The sequence below is a fragment of the Xiphophorus hellerii genome, chromosome 10 (assembly GCF_003331165.1).
Source record: "Xiphophorus hellerii strain 12219 chromosome 10, Xiphophorus_hellerii-4.1, whole genome shotgun sequence".
In the NCBI taxonomy this organism is placed as follows: domain Eukaryota; kingdom Metazoa; phylum Chordata; class Actinopteri; order Cyprinodontiformes; family Poeciliidae; genus Xiphophorus; species Xiphophorus hellerii.
Genome location: NC_045681.1, coordinates 6939001 through 6964488, shown reverse-complemented (window position 1 = coordinate 6964488; position 25488 = coordinate 6939001). Strand labels below are relative to the sequence as shown.

General features: G+C 37.2%; 1 protein-coding gene across 2 annotated transcripts; it reads left to right on the top strand.

Annotated features, from left to right (window-relative positions):
* Positions 1-483: 483 nt before the first annotated feature.
* On the top strand, positions 484-24977 carry LOC116727607 (SH3 and cysteine-rich domain-containing protein 2-like). Of its 2 annotated transcripts, none has more exons than XR_004340829.1 (11): positions 484-915; positions 11902-12271; positions 12354-12448; positions 17401-17485; positions 17567-17679; positions 17764-17827; positions 19303-19358; positions 19514-19606; positions 20632-20683; positions 22357-22494; positions 22727-24977. XR_004340829.1 is itself a non-coding variant. In XM_032575132.1 (11 exons), exons 1-11 carry the CDS (start codon positions 826-828, stop codon positions 22823-22825), a joined length of 1251 nt encoding a protein of 416 aa, XP_032431023.1. In that variant the 5' UTR covers positions 488-825; the 3' UTR covers positions 22826-24977. The 2 variants fall into 2 exon arrangements, 1 of the variants encoding a protein (XP_032431023.1); XM_032575132.1 differs by having other exon boundaries at positions 488-915; positions 19514-19602.
* Positions 24978-25488: the final 511 nt, after the last annotated feature.

Below are 25488 nucleotides of genomic sequence, written 5' to 3'. Positions count from 1 at the left end.
AACAACGAAATTTAAAAAGTGCCATCAGTCAGTGCATATGCTTAAAAACAAAAAATAACTGTCTCACAATTCACACACAATGTAAGAAATAACAAATAACTGGTAAAAGAAAACAACCCAAAAACTATGAGCCACATTCTCACATACATCATTCATGATGATTAATGGTTGTTTTTGATTGCATTTAGTTTTGTTATTGCTATCGGGAATAATTAATTGTAATCCAAATTTTCTGCTGTTTAGTAATTATGTTTACATTTTTATAGCAGTTTGGTCACATAAGGTTAAATGTGCAATATAGATAAATTATTCCTTGAAATGCGATATTTTAGCTCAGATTTAAAAGATTCATCACATCTAAGCGTCATCACCTCACAGCCAATCACAGCGGCTTCTGTGGTCCATTTTTCCCCTTTGTCTGTCAAATTGAGCCAATCAGAGCGCGCGGAGCACTTTGAGATTAAAGTTGTTGTAAGGAGCGCGTGTGTGCGCGCGAGAAGAAATACTGTCCGTGGCACGAGACAGACGTGAAGCGGCGGAGGACGAACAGCAAGTCTTATCGGATATTCTGGTTTTAATCCGGTATTTTACTGGCTTCATTTCCACCCGTTCAGAGCTTTAACCGTGAAAGGAAGCAGGTCTCTTTTAAAGGATTTTCACTGTGGGGATTTTTGGGGGGTAGATTAGCGTTTAGAGTCTGTAACGTCTCCTCTTCTTTTCCACGCCACATATTTTAAGAGCTCTCTGTATGAATAGTTTTCTCGCTCCTCTGTCTCCACGGACTTCGGTTTTTTGCTGCTGGAGGAGCATTTTTACCGATTCGAGATGACGGAAATCAGCGAAAAAGAAAGCGAGCCTCAGAACCGGGACCTAAACCGGCAGGGCACCACCGTCTCCGGTCAACCGGAATCAAAGGTAACAACACACCTGTTCAACAAAAGCCAACTGTAAAACAGAAAAAACCAACGATTAATTATTTAAACTAGCGTCTAGATTTTTTTTTAAAGAATAATGGGTTTTTTGTGAGTAGGTTTTTATGCTTGGTAACAAGGTGAGGTCTATCTTTAAATTCAAATAAAGGTAATTTTAGAAATGAGTGACTGAGCGTTTTCTGCCTTACGAAGCTAATTCTGTAGTGGCTCCAGGTCTTGCATAACAACTCTAAGCCTCTGTAATTCTCCCACCTTGCCTGACCTCAAAGTTAGAGAGCAGATATTACACAAAGGTGTGCATGTTTCCGCTGACATGTGTGCTGAAAAAAAAATAAACACCTATTCAACGAAAGCTTTCATTTTCTTGTAGATCACAAATTAAAAACAAAACTTATTCCTGACTGATGCACAAGAGAACTGCTTTTAGATTATATGGTTCTGCTGTTGCTTTATTTAAAATAAAATGTTTTGTTTCACGTTGACATTGAAAGAGTAATAATGAACTTATTAGCAATGCTATACAGTAATAGCATTTGTTTACTCAAACTTTTGGCATATATTTAACATTTTGCAGTCAAAATTTGAAACACAACTTTCAAAATTAGATGGATGAAGGAGGAAAAATACATGTTAAAAAAAAATCACAATTATTGTGACACTTTGTAGAACTTATTTTTACATCTGACAAGGTTGTGGCATAGTTTGTGGGAGATTTTTGCACATTTATAATACCCTCCATTCATCTTAAGTGGTTTTCTATTGTATTTATTGCTGGGGCGACTACGAAAAAAATGTTTTTTTATGCCTGGTGAACCATTTTGGATCATTATACTGCTCAGAAATGAACCATTTCCAGTTTGCTGTCAGTTTACAATTTTTCATATAGTGTATTTCACGCTCTCTATCTAATAAGTTTCCTAGCGAAACAGGCCCACATCATCACCGATCTCCCACCATACCTAACACTGGGTATGAAAGGCTTTCTCACATACTCACTCTTTGTTTTGTTTTATTTCTTAACATGATCTTATTACTCTGAATAAATATACACAAATTATTGGCTGGATTTAATAATTGCATTCATTATTTTGTGATTATGTTACTGTCAGATTCTTCCCTCTGTACTTTTAAATGAATTAAAGATATTATTTTATATCCTAACAATGTTACGAACAATCGAGATTCTGGTGATGCTCTTCGTTCACTAATATAGTATAACTATAGTTATACTGAGATTATATTACACACAGATGCTTAGTAAAGGGGTAACTTTTAACTTTGCTCAATTTATTTAGGGGTATCAGAGTTAAGGGGGTTCAATACAAATGCATGACTTGATGTATAATGAGTCCACTGCGCTGAACCCATTGAAAACCTGGTTATTCCACCAAGTATTGATTTCCGAACTCTTCCTGAGTTAAAACATTAGTATTGCTGCTTCTAAATGAATATGAACTTGTTTTCTTTGCATTATTTGAGCTCTGAAAGCACTGCATCTTTTTCCTTATTTGGACCAAATAAATAAAAAAATTTTGCTTGGAATTTCGAACGCATGTTGTCAGTAGTTCATAGAATAAAAGAACAAAGTTAATTTTACTGAAACAAATACCGATAAAAAGTAAAATCAGAGAAACTGATCATTTTGCAGTGGTCTCAATTTTTTCCAGAGCTAGCTAGTTAGTTAGCTAGCTAGCTAGATAGACAAAATTTGTGATTTTAATTTGACAAATTGTAAGAAAGTAAATACTGTAGCTACTTCCTACTTATTGGTAATCCACAAGTTAAGATTTAATATTAATCTTATAGCAGTTTAAGGCTTTATACCACTTATTATCTTAATTATCTTGATATAAATCTTAAACTTGTTCCTCCTCATTATTTGACCGCCTTATTAATTTTTCTTTCATTTTTCCACTTTCAGTTGAGCTCTAACAAGCAGCCTTAATTGCCAGAGGTTATTAGTTGCTGATAGATTTTGTTGGGCGTCTCCACGGGGGCCCAGATTAAGCCCAGCAGAGCAGATTTCTTGTTGTTGTCTCTGTTTGTCTACAGATACGATAATGAATGGTGGGCAGCGAGGTGGCACTTGAATTTATGAGCCAATCATCTAGCAGATGTTTGCAGTGTCCTGCTAGGGGCTCGGTCATAATTCACCCAAGTGGTTGTCAAGACAAAATGGATCTCCAAGCTACATCGACCATGTAGTTTAGATGTTTGTCAAGCCCCTGCTGGCAGCCCATTCCCTTAAACATCCTGTAGAGGAATGAAGAGGAGTTTACTAAACATATGTCACAAGAGGTTCTTTTATATCTTTTTTTATTTCTTTCGATACCCCTACTATTTTTTCTTCATTTTAATAATTTCCCAACAACCTCAACCTTCTGATATCCTTCTTTTGCATCCATCTGTTTCAGCCCGTCAGCAGCAGCTCTCCTTCATGTCTCTCTTCGATCCCTCTCTGTTCTCCCTTGGAGTATTTATTACAGTGCTAAGTGGGCCCACCAGCTTTCTAGAGCGCTTCTAATAGAGGCAGTGACACAGAGTGAATAGTTATTCCACCTCCTCCACCTACAGGCAAGGTGACGACTCCAAAAATATTATTATTCCTCTATAATCACTTGGAGCACATGTCATTCAAATACCTTGCACTCAGGATTGGATTAATATTTGAGAAGATGAGCAGAAATGCAATCTCTCACTTTATCTCTTTCTTCAACAATCTCTAGAATAGCTCTAGGGAATATGAACTTAAAGCTTTATCGCAATATTTAGTGGTAAAAAAGTGACGATTACTTTTTCTTTAGGTAATTTTATGGTTGTGACTGCATGGCAGAGCACAAAATATGCTGCTCTTAAAAATATTCCTGTTTATAATAATCTTCTTTAGGACTTCTTTAGAAGTGTGATTTGTATCACAGAACTGCTCACAGTAGCTGCGTTTAATCATAGTTTCAAATTTATTAGTATTTATCTTAACCCTTTATGACCTAAGTTTCAAATCTCCGCATGAATATTTGAGCTTATTTTAATTGTACAAACTTCTATAGATGGTAAATTGCGAAAATAACTTGCTAGATACTGAAATTTCCAGTTGTTGTGGATAACTGGGCAAATATATATTTACTCACATGACATTTAAAGAGCTGCGTACAATTAAAATAAGCAAAAATATTCATGATGCCTGGGTCATAAAGGGTTAAAAAGTTCCTTCAGTCATCCTATGACATTATTCTACATTATCAACACTCACAATTAAGATTTAAACTATGACATACTTTGCTAACCCTGTCATTTCTCTCTTAGTACTTCTCCTGGGCTAACAGACTTATAGAAGGTATAACTCTCCTCTGTATGTTCTCCAAGCACCACCTTCCAAAAACAATAGGCTATTCTTTCAGGAAGGGGATGTATAGCTGCAAGGCGAAGAGGTCCTCTTAGATAAATGGCATGTTTGATGCTTTTACACATCTGTTTTTATTCAGAACAATCAAATAACCATGAATTTGGGAATTGTCTAATAGTCAGCAGACTGCAGCTTCTTATTTGCCTCATCATCTCAACGGTTTCTGCAATTCCTGGATTGTCACATGTATCCTCTGTTGTTTCAGTGAGGATGAAATGATTATTGCACGCTACATAAAGTTTAATAAAGTCGTTGAAGTGGCTCAGTCTGCTGATAATGCAAGGTGGAGATATGCAGCAGTCTCCAGGGCCTCTACACAGTTCACTGGATATTTGGCCAACACAGAGACATTTTAATGAGACTGCAATTTTGAAAACTGTTTCTTTCCAGCTCTTCCTCTCACCTTCATTTCACATTTACCTCCTTATCAGTTTTATATTACTTTTATGCCCCACACATAGATTATGTAACACTTTTCTCTTTCCATTTCCGCAGTCCAATGACCTTTTCCACCTGTCCTTGACTTCCTCATCCCTTTTCTTTCCTCTGCTGCACCATCACTGTTAATTTTCTATTATGATCTTTTCACTCCCTGGCCCTTAGATAATGCTTGATTGTAAAGATAAAGGCTATTTAGAGATGCTCTGAATAATAATACAAGATAAAACAAGCTCCAGCTGACTACATTAAACTAAATTCATCATTTTGTAATTTTCTGCTATGATTCCAGGTTGTTTGCAGCTCATTAAACCAGCCTTGCGTGTGTATTTTCCCAGCAGTGTAACATGCAGATTTCCTTCATTTGCATTGTGTAACAGTACTGGCATTCATTTAGCTGCATTCTTCCGGCACAATAAAATCTCAGCTTCTTTCAGAGTGTTTCTTACACATGCCAGCACCAATCTGCAAACTTAATGAGTGCTGATGACATTTCTGGACAAAACAGATTCAGCCTACTTGTGTTTGTTTATTTCATGTCTCTGTTTGCAGATGGATGCATCACTCAGTCATGTAATTTTTGATTGACTTGGATATGTTCAGAATTTCCATGCCAAAATGATTGGGCAAAAATTAGTCTAAAGGCTGAAAGGACCAGCAAGAAATTACATAAAACAGAGAATATCATCACTGCTTCAATTCTGAAATACATTAAACTAGAGCTATTTATTCTGACACCCCTAAATAAAATAAAATTAACCCTTTTATGCATAGCGGTCACTGCAGTGGACAGCTACAGTATCTAAAAGCAACTTTCTTGTGTTTCTGGTGGATTTTTATGTTATAAATGCATAGAGACCACTAAAGTGGACACTAGTGCATCATACAATACACTGCCAACTACTGGCCATCCACTGCAAGTGCAAGAAAATTTTAGTTAAATCCAATATGGCAGACGGACGAAAAAGCAACTCAGAAATATCCAGTCCCTCCTTCTACTCTTGATGTATTTACCAAATAACAACTTTGTATGGTTGTATGGCAACTTGTTTGGTAGCAGGGAGTTAAATTAATCTAAAGGCCACTCGTTTAATAGACAGTAAACTGTGGAAATAATTTTCTAGATATTGAAAGTTCCAGTTGTTATTTATAAATGGGCAAATATATTTACTCACAGGACATTTAAAGAACTGCGTACAATTAAAATAAACAAAAATATCCAGACGGAGATTTGAAACTTGGGTCATAAAGGACTAAATTACATGACACAATGTCTGTATTTTTGTTTGCAAATGGCCTTAAAGTCAACCAAATAATAGTGTATTAGAGTTTGGATTTAAAAAAGGGATAAATTAGCCAATCTTAGTGAAAATATTTTATGCTTCTGCATGTAGTTTCTCCACAGAGAAAGAAGAACCAAACCAAATTTTTACCAAGTAAAAGTTTCAGCCAAAACAGAATTTTTTAAAGAAACCGTTGGAACCTTTCAGATAGCGTAACCTGTGGCGGGATTTCGGAACTGCAAATTTGGCTGCGTCGCCGGCGATACGTTCGGTCCAGAAGGGTTAAAAACCGGTTGCAGATACCGTACTATGATATTCATGAACCAAAACTTGAAAACCAGGGGAAGAAACGACGCTCCCCATCTAATTCCCAGTAAATTCAACAAGCATTTATCAGTGCAAGCCATTTTACTTTAGATTTTTGTTGTTTAAAATATTGGCAGGCGTTTAATGTGAAAGTAGGTGCCCAGTTTGAAGGGCTATGCAGGGTTTAAACTCTCTGGACGCTGAACGCTTTGACTATTCCTTCAAAGATAAAACATCAAAAATAAAATGACAAATCTAAACAATTAGGAACTCAAAGCAGTAAAACAGAAAATAAAAGTTAAGTAAGATAAAGTCTCAGTTGACTTGAAGGTCAGTGAGCAAAATAAGTTTTTAGAGTTTTGTTTGATAATTACTGTTTTACTAATTTACCACTTAATGCACAAAGTAATTGGATGATAATTTGATCATCTGCGCCTTGATGATTTTCTGGCTCAATGTTCCCCCTTTTTATTTCCCCAGAAGGTGAAACAACTTTACTATTACACCAAAATGGCAGCTGCTGAATTCTTTCATCCGTCTCTTCTTGTTACATTCACACCTCTGTGTGTGGCTCTAAAAGGCCTGCCTGTTGTTTTTTTGGTGATTTGCATTTTAGCAGACTCCAGCAGCCCACAAGCTGCCTGCCAAAGTGTGCAGAGAAAGAGGCTTTCATTTCCAAATCCGGCAGTTAAAAGGGCTTAACTGCAGAAGGGGCTCTTAGAAACCGCTGACAATCACAATGGCTCATTCATTTGCATATAATGGTGAAGAATCCGTGCATACAGCAACCTGGTTGCCTTCAATCACATTCATGGCCTGCTGTATTTTCTTATTTTACCCAAACACAGGCTGAGACTTCAAAATTCCTCACAGGGGAATTTTGAATCTTCATATTTTCAGGGATTTTGTTGTGACTGTAGTGCCTCGCAGAATTATTCATAACCCTTCAGGTTTTCCCAATTTCATGTTGAAATTACAAAATTTAATGGGATCATAGGGGTTATTATGGAAGAAGATTAGGGCCAATAAAATAAAAAGTGCTCTATTTTGTCTGAATTCTGACTTTAATCTTCACAATTTCGACTTTTGTCTTCGGAATTTTTACCTTTTTCTTCAGGATTTTGACTTTTTTTTTTTTTAAATTGACCTTTTAAAATTTTGACTTTTTTTTTTTAATTTTGACTTTAATCTTTAGAATTTCGGCCTTTGTTCTAAGGAATCTTGACTTTTTTCTCTGGAATTTTGACTTTAATCTTCAGAATTTCGGTCTTTGTTCTAAGGAATCTTGACTTTTTTCTCTGGAATTTTGACTTTAATCTTCAGAATTTCGGTCTTTGTTCTAAGGAATCTTGACTTTTTTCTCTAGAATTTTGATTTTAATCTTCAGAATTTTGACTTTTTTCTTCAGGATTCTTGACTTTTGATCTCAAAAGTCAGAATTGAAAAGTCAGAATTCTGTTTTGTCTATTTTATGTGGCAAATAGTATTGAAAAACTTAAAAGTTATTAATATAAAAATCAATATTTATTTTTTTTTAAAAATGACATTTTGAACTTGTTCAATAAATGTTTTAGTTTATGTTAGTTAGCCTCAGTGCTAGAAGAATTACTTACATTCCCTGAAAAAGATTGATTGAATTCATGTTTACCAAATGCGCTCCAGCTGGATGGATGCCCGTCGAGGTCACCTTTAATTCAAAGCTCAGGTCATTGTGAGAAGACCGATACACTTACTCTGAATGTGTTACGATGATTTAAGACCTTAAGTTACAATAGATGTTACTTTGTACTTCACTCAGTATCAATTGTGGGCCATGTGAGAATCTGTGCGTGTTTTTTTTCTCTTTCAATATGGAAATCAGTGGTGCCGTTTATAAATTGTCAGTAAATTGTTTTATTACACATTCTTTATTCTACAGTTTGCGCTGTGATGAGCTAATTGCTGTCACTAGTTCAGTGAGGAGCGTGTCGGGTTCTGTGATCCATGAATAGATTTTAAAATGTTTGAGAGAGTCACTGTAATTATCAGTAAATATTATAGGGTTGTGAGTTGAGCTTTTGGTTTCTGCACTGTTTTTCAGAGAAGGTTGCAGACTAAAATAACTACCAATTAACCAGCAGCTTCTCCAACACAATGCTGCACATTTATTATAACTGTAACTATAAAGCTCTGGAGATAATAAAGATAGAGGAGTCTCTGCCGAGTGAACCCCTGCAGCATAGACAGCTGTTATTGTCTTATGTCTCATCTCTGTGCACAGGGATGATGGTAAACTAAATTAGGATAGTATTTGGTGCTTTTTTTAAGTTACAAACCTAAACTTTTAAAAGACTCAATCACATTTTTGTGGTCTGCATATAGACATCAAAATGATTAATAAGCAAAAAAGAGGAATGAAAAAGATTAGTTTCTTGATGGAACAAATAATATTGTTTTCACGTTGAAAACTCCAGAATAGCAAGCAAGAGCGATGAGAAATCAAAGTAGAGGACGAGCACAAAAACACGTTAGGCTGAAACAAGTAGATTTGTCGGAGAACTGAGTAAAATCAAGGTGTATAAATACAATGGAGTGTGATTGTTGGATGAAAGAGAGGTTTGTGATTACTGGTAGGAAACAGCTGAGAGGGGATCCAAAAACTCAGGCAACTGAGCAGCACAAAAATGCATAAAAATCAAGTTGTTACTATCATACAGTTCGCCCAGACGGTGGATGTGTTTGGTGAATGTACAAAGAAAAGAAACGTTTTACCCTTTGGGTTTTAAACATAGAAATAATCAGATATTTTTACACAGCTCTGTAAAAAATGAAGAGCCCATTGCACTGAATCTCATTATAAACCTCATGGTTATTCCACCAAATATAGATTTCTGAGCTCTTCCTGAGTTGTTGTTTCTAAATGAATATGAACTTGTTTTCTTTGCATTATTTGAGGTCTGAAAGCACTGCATCTTTTTTGTTATTTTGACCATTTTTTATTTTCTGTAAGTAAATACTACATTTTTGCTTGGAGTTCCAGAGACATGTTGTCAGCAGTTCATAGAATAAAAGAACAATGATAATTTTACTCAAACATATACCTATAAAAAGTAAAATCAGAGAATTGATCATTTTAAGTGATCTCAGAGCTGCATTTGATGCGTACTGAGGATTTTAACAATGTCTGTTACTGGTTTTCACATTTCTTGACTCTTTTGTGTTTATGGTGTAAAGCACTTTGTTGCAGAAATATTCTATACAAATAAACTTGATTTATTGATTTACTCACCTGAAAAGTAGGGTTTCATTTTAGATGAATGTGATGACTTGAAGTTTAAAGTCTGAACAGTTTGTGTCCAGGGTGTGTGGGGTCTGCAGACTACCCATTTCGAGACCTGAGACCTGAACAAACCCTGCTTTTTCTCTCAGCGAACCTAATTGTTCGTTGCAGTCTGGTCTTGTCGTGTTTTGTGAGCCAAACTACAAGTTTTGTAGGGACATTTACCAAAAAATAGAGATAGAATTTACAGCTTAATTAGAAACTTAGCTTGCAGGAAGACAACATTTTTCCTTCCAAACCAGACAGAAGATCAGCACAGTAAAGCAGCTTTCAGATCTAATAGAGAGGAACACTCATTACTGAATGGGGCTTCGGTTGAGCCAAGAAAAGCCATTAAAGAAAGCATAAATTCAGCTTTCTCTTGAAAGCATTTACGAGAGGAACCTAGTGGCTATTTTCATCACTCAATCTAATTGGATTCTTTAAATCTGTAGCTTATAGAGGAGAAACCTGCTCAATACTATCGATTTTTTTTTTTTGTGAAGTGAGCGCAGATGGGCAATGTGGTAGATATAAAAGCTAAAAAGTGCAATAAACATGATAGGGAGGTTGTAATATTGTTAATATCTTGACATGTTTGTCTAAATTTCTTCACAACCACCACATGAACCTGGAAATCATTACGATAATTTAATCTGTGTGGTTTAATGCGGTGACTACAGCCAGATAATGAGTTCATCGCAAACTGGAGAGCTGCTCTTCACTGTCAGAAGCCCATTACGTCCTTGTCCTCATCCATCAGCCTCCCCCCTTAATGTACGACTCCACTGCAGTTTTATTTCCATATACGGCCCTCCCATCATTTCTGAATCTCTTAATTATTCAGCAAAATGGAGGCAAACGGCAGCAAAGACTAACAAAACATTTGCTGTGCATCATTGACTGCATACAGTGAACGTGTGGGGCGCTCAATAGCTTTAATTCAACATGAATTTTAAGAAGTATTGACATAGGGTGGGTTCAAAAAGAGGCTGTAAATCTGCAGTCTAAGGAAAAGTGGAGGAGAAAGATAAAAACAAAAGATCAGAAGTTATCTTGACTTTGAAAGGACAGTCAAAGCGTTCAGCGTCCAGAGAGTTTAAACCCTGCATAGCCCTTCAAGCTGGGCACCTACTTTCATATCAAACGCCCGCCAATATTTTAAACAACAAAAATCTAAAGTAAAATGGCTTGCACTGATAAATGCATGTTGAATTTACTGGGAATTAGATGGGGAGCGTCGTTTCCTCCCCTGGTTTTCAGGTTTTGGTTCATGAATATCATAGTACGGTATCTGCAACCGGTTTTTAACCCTTCTGGACCGAACGTATCGCTGGCGACGCAGCCAAATTTGCAGTACCGTAATCCCACCACAGGTTACGCTATGTGAAAGGTTCCAACGGTTTCTTTAAAAAATTCTGTTCTGGCTGAAACTTTTACTTGGTAAAAATTTGGTTTGGTTCCTCTTTCTCTGTGGAGAAACTACATGCAGAAGCATAAAATATTTTCACTAAGATTGGCTAATTTATCCCTTTTTTTAATCCAAACTCTAATACACTATTATTTGGTTGACTTTAAGGCCATTTGCAAACAAAAATACAGACATTGTGTCATGTAATTTAGTCCTTTATGACCCAAGTTTCAAATCTCCGCCTGGATATTTTATTTGTTTATTTTAATTGTACGCAGTTCTTTAAATGTCCTGTGAGTAAATATATACTGCAGTATATTTGCCCATTTATAAATAACAACTGGAACTTTCAATATCTAGAAAACTATTTCCACAGTTTACTGTCTATTAAAAGAGTGGCCTTTAGATTAATTTAACTCCCTGCTGCCACTGGGTGAAATTACCGTAATAACCCTATATTGGCTGGAAAGCGCAACGTCTCCCCTTTCAGAAACTGTTGGAATTTTTCAGATAGCACAACATCTGGCGGGATTATGGTACTGCAAATCTGGCTGGATCTGTTTAGGACTGAAAGGGTTAAAATTGAAAAGAAAATATAACATATGAAGAAGTGAAAATTTGGGAAATGACAAACAAAATACTAGAAATCTTGAAATGCTGCTCAGCCTGGGCTCACATTCATGTGCCTTCTCTGATTCTGTGTGCTTGCTTTTTTTCTAGCATGTGTAGCTTTCAGATCATTGTTCTCTGAAACACTTTTAGATGTTTGCTGAATTTCATCCATTCTTTTTTGTACAAAGCAGTCTAAAAATATTCACTCTGTGTTCCAGCTGCAGCGGCTGAAGCGCTCCCTGTCCCTCAAATCAGTCATACGCAGCAAGAGCGTGGATAACTTCTTCCAACGGAGCAACGGCGAATCTCGGCTGGCCTCGGCCATCATCACAGCGCCGCCACCTCCGTCATCTCCTCCTCCCTTCTCTGAATCCCCTCTGGGCTATGAGCGCTCTCCCTCTCTATCCCCATCAGTCAGCCCCAACCCTTCCTTGTCTTCACATTCCCCTTCCATCAGCCCTTCGCTGTCCCGGACCTTAAAGAGCCAGCTGAAGTCTCAGCCCATGCAACCGGTCAAAACTCACTGTTTCCAGGAGCATGTCTTCCGTAGGCCTACCAGCTGCCAGCGATGCAAACATATGATCCAAGGTAGGTCAATTAGCAACCTGCTTAGCAATTTATTATTGTATTGACTAAACCGGAAAGTGCTTTTCATCTGCTGTGTATTCAGGAAATTCCAAGCAAGGGCTGCGTTGTAAAGCCTGCAAGCTGGCGGCTCATCTTTGGTGTTCCTCTGAACTATCTCAGCAGGCCTGTAACGGCAAGGTAAGAGACTCAGTGTTTCCTAAGAAGAAATTGACCAGTGGAGGTTTCTGATATGGGCTACCGCCCAGGGTGGCATGAGCTCCTCTGGCCTCCCCATTGCTGTGATTTATAAACGGTTTTTCACTTGAAAAAGAGTCTGTTTCACTCTGTCACTCTTGGTAATGCACACTTGTGGGTTAATTTGCTCTTGTGCAAATTAACTCCTTGTGAAAAAAAACATGGATAACAAAACTTACAGCTAACCTTTAGCACTTATTTGCTAAACACACTTTACAGCCATAAGTTAAAAAATGATCCATATGGGAGGAGTGTAGTCTCCTTTTGCACCTGATGGAGCCATGGCTTACCCTGCTGCAGATGCTAAAATAGCCAATGAAAACCCTCACCTGTTGACTGTCTGCACATACTCACACCTAAGGAGAATTTAGAGAGACAAATTAAACTAACAGTCATGTTTCTGGACTGGAGTACCCAGAAAGAAGCCATAAATGCACAGGAAGAACATGCACACTCCATGCAGAAAGATTTCAGACTGTCTCCAATCCAGGTCTTTCTTACTGCAGCGTAAAAGTTGCCATTGTGCAGCCATATGCCTAATATCTTGTAAATATACAGTACCATTAAGGTTTTCATAAATATTATGCTTTTAGCTTAAGTGTGACAGATTTTCCTGTGCTCTGAAAGGAAGCTCATTAGCTCAAAAATGCTTAATTGGCTATTTTGTACTGATTGCTTATGTGAAGTTCTCTGTGTTTCCGTTGCTCCTTTGCTTCACCCCGAACAAAAAAACAGTCACATAATTAATTAGATTTACTGTAATTGTTTCCAAAATGTACAGGGAATGTGGATGTTCCTTGGAGGGAAGACACAAATTAAAAATGCTCTGCATCAGCAGAATTAAATGGCATCTGGATGCCTTAAGTGTCTCTCTGAGTCATTTGGCGCAGCCTTTTAGCCCTGGTAATATGCCCAGTCCCAAAATCCCTGGCTTGTAGAGAGAGAATAAAGCCCCTTTTTCACACCAGCAAAGACAAAAAGGTGGAGGTATAATTGGAACATGGATTGACTGGAAATGTAGTAGCAGAGGGCCATGTTTTTTCTCTTTCATATGCCATTCCTTATCAGAAGAAAAAAGGCTGAGTCTAGCAGTAGTAAAGTTCATCTGGTTACATTCCCGTATTTTGTCTGTCTTACGACCTTTCTGCTTCTTTACCCTCTTTCTCTCACTTGTCTGGATGCAACATTTCCTCTAAACTTTGCTGGAAAATCATTATCTCTCTGTACCAGCTGGTCTGCCTAATTCAGTGTGAAAGTTGTTGTGTTTGAGGTGAACACTGTCCCCCAAGGATGTGCATGCTCTCACCAATCCAGTGTCCATTTCGATCACTGCACACTCATCAAGGCATGAATTAGCCGTTTTGTGAAATTAGGAGTGTAAGCCCGCATTTATGCATGTAAATTAAAGTTTTTCAATGAAAATATTACAGCTGAGGGAAATGGCTTAAAAATAAAATCTCCGATTTATTTTAATACCAGATCTGAGAAACTGCACATGACAGAAAATATTTTATAAAAGTGGCTTTTATTTCACTTTTATAAAATATAAAAGTGAGTTGCATGATGGAAAGGTTTGGCCAGGTTACAATAATTTTTGTTTAATTACAAGAATATTTTCATAATTTTAGCAGAAAAAATGCCAAAAAAAAGTATTTCTATTGATTTTTATCTGTAAAACTTATATAAAAGGTATAAGTTTTACAATGTTCAACATTCTTCATAAATTTTTTCTCAAAAATGTCTCCTAATATTAATATATAATACAACTTTATTCTTGTAATATAATGACTTTATTGTCATAATTAAAACTAATCTTAGCTTGGCCCTAATACTCTATCACTGAGTTGGCCTGCATTCAAAGTCTAAATAAATATGGAGGACATATTTATTTATCTTTCCACAAGATTGTAGTCTTTAGGCGACCTGAACATCACTCCGAACTGTCAAAAAGAAAAATCCACATTTTCCAAAAATTAAATCTTCAAAAACCAAAACTTTGATTGATAAAATGGAGTTATCGCCCAGCCTGTTTATAATTTTGCGGAGAGTGCAATTAAGGCGATTGCTTTAGTGGCGCTTTATGTTTCAGATCTTGTTAAAATAGACAGCTAAACATATGAAATTAAGAAACTAATTAATTGTTGTTATGCTATGGATCTTCAAAGATCCATAGCATAGCATCCAAGACCTTGAGGAAGCTACAACTAAGTTTGGCCGTTGGGAGCAGCGCCTTGGAGAAATGGACCGGCTTAGCATGACTGACCTTGAGTTTAAAGGCCATTTAAAAAATAAGAATCCACAAACATGTTCACCTCTTTTAGATGTTTCAGCTTTTCATGATTCAGTTAGTCCAACAAAATGTGAAGAATTTGGCTTAACAGTAAGGTAATAAGGTAGGTAAGGTAATTTTATTTATATAGCTCATTTTCAGCAACAAAGCAGTTCAAAGTGTTTTACATGAATTAGAAGGAAATGCAAACAAAACAACAAACCAAAAGAAATACACAAAGGTAAGGGTAACAACAAAAATAAAGAACAAAAGTACTACACAATTTAAACTAATAGGAGTTTCTCTAGATCTAGAGTTTGTTCTCGATTAGCAATAAGAATACGTACTGAAAAAATTATAAACTAAACTAGTAGGAGTTTCTCTGTCTCCATGTTTGATTCTTGTTCTGGGTTGCTATTAGTACAAAACTAAATATTAGTTCCCTATGTTTAATAAGAATAAGTAGTCGATAATTTATAAACTAATTGGGGTTTTTCTTGATCTTGTGTTTGTTCTGCATTAGTGAGGTAAAAAACTAAATGTTGGTTCTCCACATTTGGTAAAACTAGTGAGGTAAAAAACTAAATGTTGGTTCTCCACATTTAGTAAAACTAATGAGGTAAAAAACTAAATGTTGAGATGTCTGAGATGATCTAGTCTGTGCAAAGTCTTAAATTCACCTGAAATTAAGGCCTCAAAATGTAAAATTCATTTTAAACAGTAAATTGGCTTTTAATAAGTTAATCACAAGTCTTACATTTTATCTTGACAGGACTATTTAACTTCATATTTTCTGAGTAATTTTTTTCTCAGTGTGCTCTGTGACTCCATACATAATGGTCTTAAAAGGTCTTGAAATGCATTAAATTTAAGTTGGTGAAACCTTAACAGAATCCCTGTTAAGTAATGTTTGAAATATATAGCATTTTTATAACAAATGAAGGCTATGCAGTTACTTGATTGTGCAATAAAATACATAATACTGCCTCTTTAATGTGGTGGTTAGAGATTTATTTATTTACACATGGCTAGGCTAGGTTGATTAGCATTTTCCTCTTTGTAAATGATATTTTTTTGAAAACATTATTTTTTGTATCTACTCTGGTTATCTGTCTGATGTAAAATTTTGTTTAATGTGAAACATGTAACTGTGGCAAAGCAAAACCAGAGGTACCACCCTTTGGTCATGTTCAGCTAATGTGCTGACCATACACTTTAAAATATCTCCATAATCTAGAGTCACTAATGACTCTAGAATCCTGAAATCTGTTTAGTAATCAATGTTAATTAAACGTTAAGATGTAAAATACTTTTAATGGGAAGCTGGGAATGCTGAGCACTGCACAAAAAATTACTTAGTGCAGGAAAGCTTTGCACACATACACACATCCCTCTTTTCTGTTGTACTTCACTGATGGGGCACATTTTAGCTGTTAACATATAAGAACAGAATATAAGAACAAATGGATAAATAAAGCTGACTAACTGACTTTTTGTTTGATTTCAAAAGGTCAAAAAGGGAAGAATCAGTGCCTAGAACCTTCTGATTCAGCTTGAGTACGTTCCACCTTCAGCCCGTCTGAAGGCTCAGATGGAGAAATGTCAACAGCAATTATTTGCTTTTCTCCTGTCGTAAAACAGAGGTGGAAGTAGTTGGGAGCAGGTGTGTGCTTTTTACAAATGTCCTCAAATACAACACCAGTGCAATAATATGTAATGTACTGAGCTCATGGTGTTTTGTTAACATTGCAGGATGTAATGTGTTTTCCCAACGGCCAGGCTTGGATTTTATTAACATTTTTTTAACAAAAGTATTAAGGTGCGCCGGCCACTGTAGGGCCACACAGGCACACCCACTAGAAGGAAACAAACACACCCTGTGTGTGTAACACTTAACACTTTTATTCTATTGGCTGAGAGGTTGCCAGGCGACTGTGCTTTTTCGTTCCAAGCGCGAGCAGAGAGATTTGCAAGCGGAGATTTTATCCGAACAGAGACAAGTTTTGAGCGGGAGGAAAAAGGTTTGAGAAAGGACAGTGAATATTTGAAAGAGAGCAGAAGTTTTGAGTACAAGCATTAGAAGTTTTGATAAAAAAAGACATGAAGTCCTGCTTTCAGACTGAAAATGTGTGCTCTTGAATTATGGGAGAAAAATTCCCCCATACGTTGCTTTCTACGGTAATGTTGACACATTAAATATTGTAGTAATTTCTTACAGAACATCTCGTTATTGCGCCCTCTACTGCGCATGCGGGACACTTTCAGGTCGTTTGCAGTTCACACTGGAGATCACATACAGGTCGCATATATTTGGAAGTATCACTTCGGACTGCAGTGTGAACGTAGCCTTAGTCATGTTGGATAATTCTTAGATTTAGACATTTGTTGGGGGTGTCTTGTGGTGTGTTCAAGTCCATTGTTTTCATCAAACGCTGGTAATATGAGGGTTAAGGCAGCAGGACGTTGGACTGTTGTTAGGGAAAGTGCTCTGAGTTTCAGCATTAAATCTTGAGGCATTTTGAATATACTAAGGTTTCGTGTTTCCCGTGCAGAACCCATTCTTGTCTTCTGTCTATTCTAAGTAACATGCTCTCTTCGCATCTCTTCTGGTCTTCTAATATTTCAGTCTGGAGCCTTTAAGAGAAACTTCAGCTCTCCTCTGCTAACCATTGATCCACTGAGTATAGTCAAGGAGGCTCCGGCTGCCCAGGGTGAGGGATGAAACCTCCGGATGATTTGTCACACCGACAAACAACTGCAGTGTCTCATCGTAATATTGTGTCTTTGTACAGAGACAGAGAATGTCATCGTTGACCCTGTGTATGAAGCACTGCGTTATGGGACGTCATTGGCTCAGATGAGTCGCTCCAGCTTTGGAAGTATCTCCGAATCCCCTTGTCATGAGGTATAAAATACACACTAGGTAGGCCATTTAAGTTAAAGTTTATGTTAAATGGAAACGTTATTGACTTTGCTTTCTTTATCATAGTCTGATACACTGCAAGGCAAACTAGAAAACCAACCAATCGCTGAAGAGGAAATTATTCCAGGAAGTAAGTTGTTTCTTTTGTATTCATCTGCTAATTTTATGGTATATGTTTTTGGGGTTTTTTTTTTTTAGAAATGTAAGCACAAATCATTTTTATTGTATCAGAGATGCATTATACTGCTTACGTTTCCAAGTCCAGCATTTTCCATGACAAAACACAAGGTCAAAAGCTTTCCAGCTTTATTGGAATATGTTCTTCCTACTGGGGATTTACTAAATGTAAGGCTTCAGCTCAGTTTGCTTCTTCACCAATATGATAAAACGCTGTAAAGGTGGGTACAAATTGTCATTCGTTTGTGGCAGATGGTTCCTTTTCATATCACAAAAACTTGGGAATAAAACGACCAAAAGTTGTAAAAGTAAAAAACAGTACAGCAGCCTGAATAAAAAGCCAATATGCCTTTCTAAAAAGAGAAAATGTCGTTACTTTCAGTTATTTGTTTCTGATATATTTAAATTGGCCTCTGACTCTTTAAGAAGCTCCTACCCTTTCCAACACTCATCACAACAACGTTTCTCCATGATGCTGTTTATAATTATTTGTAGAGCTTTGGACTGAGAAGTAGTTTGTATTATAAGTTCAGCAGACTTGCAGTTCCATCAGGTGTTTGCTAATTGCTGCTGCTAGTCTGGAGGAGCTGAGTGGTGGAGGAACTTTGGGTAAATAGGTGGTACAGTGTATGTTCTGGCATTAAGGTACCTGGAATGGCTACCATGTGAGACTCAAGGATTTCTCAAACATAAAATACAAATGTTTTAACACAAGTATCGGTGTTCTGGGTAGAAAAAGCCTCGGGGAATCCCTTTAGATTTCCAGTTCACCTCCAAAACAGACATTTGAGATCTGGAGTCATACACGTATCTGGTAAAGAGATACCACAAACTAAATGTCAAAAAGTTAACTACGAACTGCTACGATATCATTTACAGTGTAGACTTGAGGTTTTCTTTGTGTGTGTATCCAGTACTTTTCCCTTTTGCTCTTTAGTCCCAGGAGAAAAGATCATCTCTGTTTGTTCTGCCACCACTTTACAGTACCTGACCTTCACTTCTGCCTTGCTGTCTCGGTCACAAAGTGTCATCAGCTCTCTCTCTTTATCTCTCCTTTTTACTTTGCACTTTTACTCTTTCCACTGTCTATTTCTTTCATGTGACCTTTCATATTGTCTATTGTCTATTGTCTATCCATATTCACTGTCCACTTTTAAAGCTCGTCTTAAAACCCATCTATTTTATTTGGCTTTTAACTCTAGCGGGATCTAGTTTTAAATTGTATGTTTTTTTTTGTTTTTAAACTGTAAGTTTTTATTTTATGTTTTTTTTTTTTTTTTTTTTTTTTTTTTATTATTATGTTGTGTTTTGATGTACAGCACTTTGTATCAGCTGTGGTTGTTTTAAAGTGCTTTATAAATAAAGTTGGTATGGTATGGTATGGTATCCCTTTCCTTTTTGTCTTTGTTTATGTGTCTGTCTCTCCAGTGCTCACCCCTCCTGAAAGCGAGAAGGCTGATTCAGAGGACAGGGTCAGCCTGAAGGTGTGTAGTCAGCATTCTCCTCTTCTTTCAGCTTATTTTTATTAGAACAAGCATTCTGCGAGTCCGTCTTCCTCTTTATTTCTTTCCTTTGGTTCTACACTTAGACAAATTTGACGTTTTGACTGTTTTTAATCTCACACATTTGTTGTCGCCAGACTCCGAAGCGAGTCGAAGTTCACTCCATTCACACGTACATCGCCCTCTACAAGTTTCTGCCTCAGGAGAAGAATGACCTGGAACTACAGTTAGTAAGATTTCTTTGTGTACTGTATGCGTGATTTTGCATGAATTAGAGTGGCCAGGTGAGAAAGGACATTCATACACCATCTGCCTGCTCAGCAGGACGATCGCAGGGGGCTCAGACTGGGAGGGAGGAACGTGCTGGGAGGCTGGGAAGGACAAACAGCTGCACTGAGTGCATGTCAGAAAATAGTTTTCATATCTTAGCAGGTACACCTAACTGCTGAGTGTGGTACAACACCTGCAACTAATCTAAACACTGCAAAAACTCAAAATCATACCAAGTATTTCTGGACTAGTTTCAAGTGCAGATCTCTTAGCACACTTGGAATAAGACAAACTAACTGACAAGTAACTTTTCACGCACTTGTTCTAAATAAATAATTCCTTAATATTGATGAAAAAGTACTAGTTTCATTGGCAGGTAAATTAACTTATAACAATTTACCGTCTATTTAAAGAGCTTCCTCAGATTAATTTCACTCCTTGCTACAGCAGGAGTGAAATTACCGTAATGACCCGATATTGTCTGGAAAGCGCAACGTCTCCCCTTTCAGAAACCGTTGGGATTTTTCAGATAGTGCCAAGTGTCGAGGAATTACGGTACTGCAAATTTGTCTGGATCATCGCCGACACGTTCAGCCTAGAAGGATTAACTTCTAATAGACGGTAAATTGCGAAAATAACTTGCTAGTTATTGAAAGTTCCAGTGAGAAACTTCAATAAGTTTCTCACTTATTGAGAAACTTAATAAGTGTTTCTCAATAACACTTATTGAGTGTTATTGAGTGTTGCCCATATCTAAATATTGCCCAATATTTAGATATTCTTATGGATAAATGGGCAAATATATTTACTCACAGGACATTTAAAGAACTTTGTACAATTAAAATAAGCAGAAATATCCAGGCGGAGATTTGAAACTTAGGCCTCAGAGGGTTAGAAAACTAATTATTACTTAGTTTTTAGGTACCTGTATGGGTGCATCTACATGGCACATAATTCATATTATATATTATGTTTGTGTCTGCAGGCCTGGCGACCGAATTCAAGTCACAGACGACTCCAACGAAGACTGGTGGAAGGTGGGCGGCACTCCTTTGTAGTAATTTTTATCCCCTGAATATTTCAAAGGCTCTACTTTTTGCCCTTTCTGCTAAGAGCTTTACCACTATAAATATCCAGATTGCCATTGAATGGATAGTACGGTAACCCATGTTTAATGCATCACCCTGCCTTGGGAAGCTGAGGGCAAATCTGTTTAGAGACAATGAGAGCGAAGCGTAGCCTAGAAATCAAATTTTAAAATGTGCGTGGTTTAAATCATTTTCTAGATAAACTGGCACATTTTATGTTCATAATGTGAGCTATTATATTAAAATCAAAAATGACTAAGCACATGGACTTAAATTCAAATCAGTAATTCATTTTACAAATAAAAAACTGCTTTTAAAGTGAGAATAACTAGAAACTCTACAAAGAGAAATGTGTTTTTGTCTAATGATGGCAACACTAATGTAGAGACAGAACCAAAAACATCTCTTTCAATTCAGGATACAGATGAGTTGCATGTTTATGCAGCGAGTCACATAATCAAAACTGAAATCTTTGGGAATCACAGCTTCAATAAATCTGTATTTCTGACCCATTCTCACACCGACACTCAAATCCTAATTGTTTTTGGCACCTCTTCTGTGAACTCTGATTATTTATTTACTCTGATTTTTAATTGGATTGGAGTAGGTCTGAAACTAATCAAAAGTTTTCTTGGATGTGTTTGAGAACATTGTCTTTTGGGGGGAAACAAATCTACCTTGACTTCAAATTTTAGATTAATTATTAAGTAATTCTTCATCCTTTTATAACAACAAGTAAGCCAATACTTGATGCTTATAAACAAGAACCACCCCATGATGTTCTCACTGCTGTTTTTGGGATAATGTGCAGAACAATTTTTCTAGCAGGCATTGTGTTTTGGTCTCATCTGATTAGACTGCAGTGTATTCACTGGCATTTTAATATCTGTCCAAATTTTATCTGCAAACTTTAACCAAGCTTTGCTCTTCAGCAGTAGAGTCTAGCGCAGCAAGTTTTCCCAGATGCCATTTACTTATTGTTTTTGTGGGGTTTCTTAAGCTTTCCTAAAGTTTTTCTTTGGTCTTGGACAGCTCTTGTGATTATTTTTTGACCCCGCTGTCAGAAATCTTGCAAGGAGCAACTCAGCGCAGTTTATTTATAATGAAATTGATGTTCTTTTGTGTTCCACTGAGTTTTGGCTGTAAGGTGCAGCATTCAGACGTTTAAAAATATATTTTTGTGCAACTATAAAGTTGAAGAAGTCTTGATAGAGCTCTCCATTTCTACCCATTATGACATGATTCCTGTGCAATAATTCGGTAATGAAAAACCATTTATTGGTCATTAAGTAGGACTAAATCAGCTGATTGACAGCTTTTTATGTAATGACACATTTGAGCAATATTTCTGGCTCTCCATTCCTTTTTGAAGCTTTATTAATTCATTTTGTCTCTCCACTTTATTACACATCATGTCTAGACTAAATTTAGCTGGTTTACTGTGTATGTGTGGGTAAATTTGGATTTTAACTCCCCCATTAGGAATAGATTTATTCAGAAAATTATGTTTAGTATTTAGTATTTTTTGCTTTCCTGTAACTTCTGAATAATCTCTCAGAACAAAGAGAAACATATCTGTGTCGACCAGCAGGCAGAATGTTTGTGGATGTTGTGTTTACCAGGGGAAAAGCAGAGACAAGGTGGGATTTTTCCCAGCCAACTTTGTCCAGCGGGTCCGACCGGGTGAGCGGGTGTGGAAGGTCACCGCTGCTTTCCATGGCAATCGAGACAAAGGCCAGATGACTGTGAAAGAGAATCAGGTGCGCAACCAGGAGATGCACACATTTTTCCTATCTTCTGCACGCACACACTCGCTCTAGGCATTTTTATTTCTAAGTGGATGCAAATTAATGCAGAAAGTGTTAAAATTATAGAGGACAGCAGTATGTAGCTTGCAGCATCTGGTCAGTTTCCACCCAGGTCCTAAAAGTGTTTTCTCACCCCTGCTCCTGTTCTGTGCCCTCCTGTTTTTCCTCCCTCTGCCCTCTGCAGATCTGCATCGGGAAAAACGAGGAGATTGACGGCTTCCTTCGGCTGACTAGCGGGAAGAAGAGAGGCCTTGTCCCTGTGATGTTTCTGCTGGAAATATGATGGCCGTATTTCAGATTTCTCCTTGATTTAGCAGAGGAGCTCCCAGGGATGGAGGAATACTCAGGAGTGTTTAGCCATCACCTCACTGACAACCATCCACCCTCCTCCACCCCTCCAAGCATCACTGCTGCATCTCGAGTGGAAAACAGCCTGCAGCTTTGGCTTTTTGGCTGAAGATTAAGACAACCAGGAGCTTCTTCAGAGCTACTTTGTTTGTAGCACAGCTTCACTTTGTGAAGCTTCTTATATTTTCACCAGAGGTATGTAGCAATTATTTTCAAGAGAATGAGTGTGAAGGTACTCTGGCTACCTCATTAGCCTCTACACTGGCCACTCACTCACAAAAAAAGGGTAAAGGACGTTTTTGTCATGATGTCAAGGCATGTTGAAGTTATTTGTGAAAAGAAAACTTTGGATAATACACTGGATGTGTATTGCAGTTGCTTGTGCAAACCTGTTTTTGGTTGAGTAGAGTGAAGATTAATAATTTTGGTCACAATGTCCAAGTTTAATGGTACATAACTCAGATTCTCAAACATAAAATGATCCAGGTATTACTGTGTACTAATGTCTTTTCTGCTCTATCTTGGTCCAATCAAAGTCACAACACACCCTTTCTCTCACACGCACTCAAGGGTTTTCCCTGCATCCCAAAACGCTTTTCGGTGATTACAGAATGGCACATTTGCACTCTTCACAGTTTCAATGTGACAAATACTTGCATGCACCTTGGGGAGCTCTTAGTTTGCCCTTCAAAGGTTCTCCCATCCACATATTCCAGAGGGTTTGTATTTTCACTTTCTACTATGTAGCTCAATGGACTATTAGGATTTGCGTCCTGTTGCTGCATCATAAACATAATTTATCTTAGGCTACGTTCACACTGCAGCCCAAAGTGACTCAAATCCGGATTTTTATTGCCGTGGCTGTTCACACTTCCAAATATGTGCGACCTGTATGTGATCTCCAGCGTGAACTATAAACAACCTGAAAGTGTCCCGCATGCGCAGTAGAGGGCGCAATAACGTCACACATAGAGAGCGTGCTCAGTGGTTGTGGAAGTAAACATGGATGCTAACGGTGGAGCATATCTTACGGTTTTGAAGTTGTTGTCCGACTGGAGCCAGGATATTAACAACTTAATCCTTATTGTCGTCCACCATTGTTGTTTTTCTTCCCGCTTACTCGCATGGGGACACAGAATAGTGAGGTTTGTCGAGTATCAGTGACGTTCAAATCGGATGAATTCGACCTGGACGTTCGGTCACATCTGAATCAGATACGTGTCGGATGTCCAAGTGGCCTTGGTCGTATTCGAAAAGAATCCGACTTGTGTTGTTCAGACTGTCATGAAAAGATCAGCTACAGGTCGCATTACGGCAAAAACATCGGAAATGGGTCACTTCAGGCTGCAGTGTGAACGCAGCCTATGTGTAACGTCCTGTATTATTGTCATGTCATGCAATAGGAAAGAGAAAACAAACCAGAACGACTGATTAAAAGCCATATTCAGGTTTCTTGATGGAGAAAAATTACTAAATGCCGACAGTCTTTTCCACAGAGAACTAATTTTCAAATCTCCTTATTTATTTAATTTATTGATCTGTCATAAATTATAAGGCTTGGCTAAACTAAGGGTGTTTGTATATAGCCTTCTTAAAACAATGTATATATATATATTAGCTCCTGAAAGCATGCTAACACAAAGTTTTGCAGCTTTGCAGGAGCCGACTGAGGGCATTAATTTCTCTATTCTTACCTGCAGGAGATTCCTGTTTGTCTCATGTATCTGCAGCATGTAATGCATCTCTTTGCTCAATTACCATCTCGCCGTGTCAGCACAAATATTTCAAGATACTATGCACAACAGTTCTAGTCACTCACTTTGTTTTGTTCACAGCTTATTTCCAAAGCAGCTCAACGTGTCTTTGTCACTCAGTAGTTTTGCGAAGATTTAAAATTGGACTTTGAAATCAGCTGTCTTGTGTGTACACTGTTCTATTTCAATAATCCTCACTGACTAGAACTAGGATTGGCTCAGGATAACGATTACCAGTTTAACCTAACTGCACGCCTACCAGGCTTAGCTCTCAGCATGATTGGTCATCATGTGATCCTCAAATAATGCTAATAAAGTTGAATGAACATTCAAGTTGTGTCTTTGGTCATTTAAAACAATGGTTCGTCTTTAGTGTTTGGTAAGGATGGAAAATGGGAAATAATGGCGTGTTTTTTAGGTTTTTCACAGTTAGTCACATTATAACCAGAAACAGTTCATTTGGTTGGTTTCTTACAAATTCATCAAATCAAAAATCAAATAAAATTTTATTTGTATTAGCACATTTCAGCAACAAGGCATTTCAAAAATACAAAGAACGCACAGTCAACAATTGAAACATTACATTTTGCTGTTACACAGCAGGTTGTTGATTATTTATAATTTATCTAATATAATTATATATATAATTTATATATATATATCTATATATATATATTATCATTTATAAATGTTTCAAAACCAACTCTAAGCAGGTGGGTTTTTAGTCTATGTTTAAAAGAATTCAGTGTTTCAGCTGTTTTGCAGTTTTCTGGAAGTTTGTTCCAGATTTGTGGTGCACAGAAGCAGAGTGCTGCTTCTCCATGTTTGGTTCTGGTTCTGGATG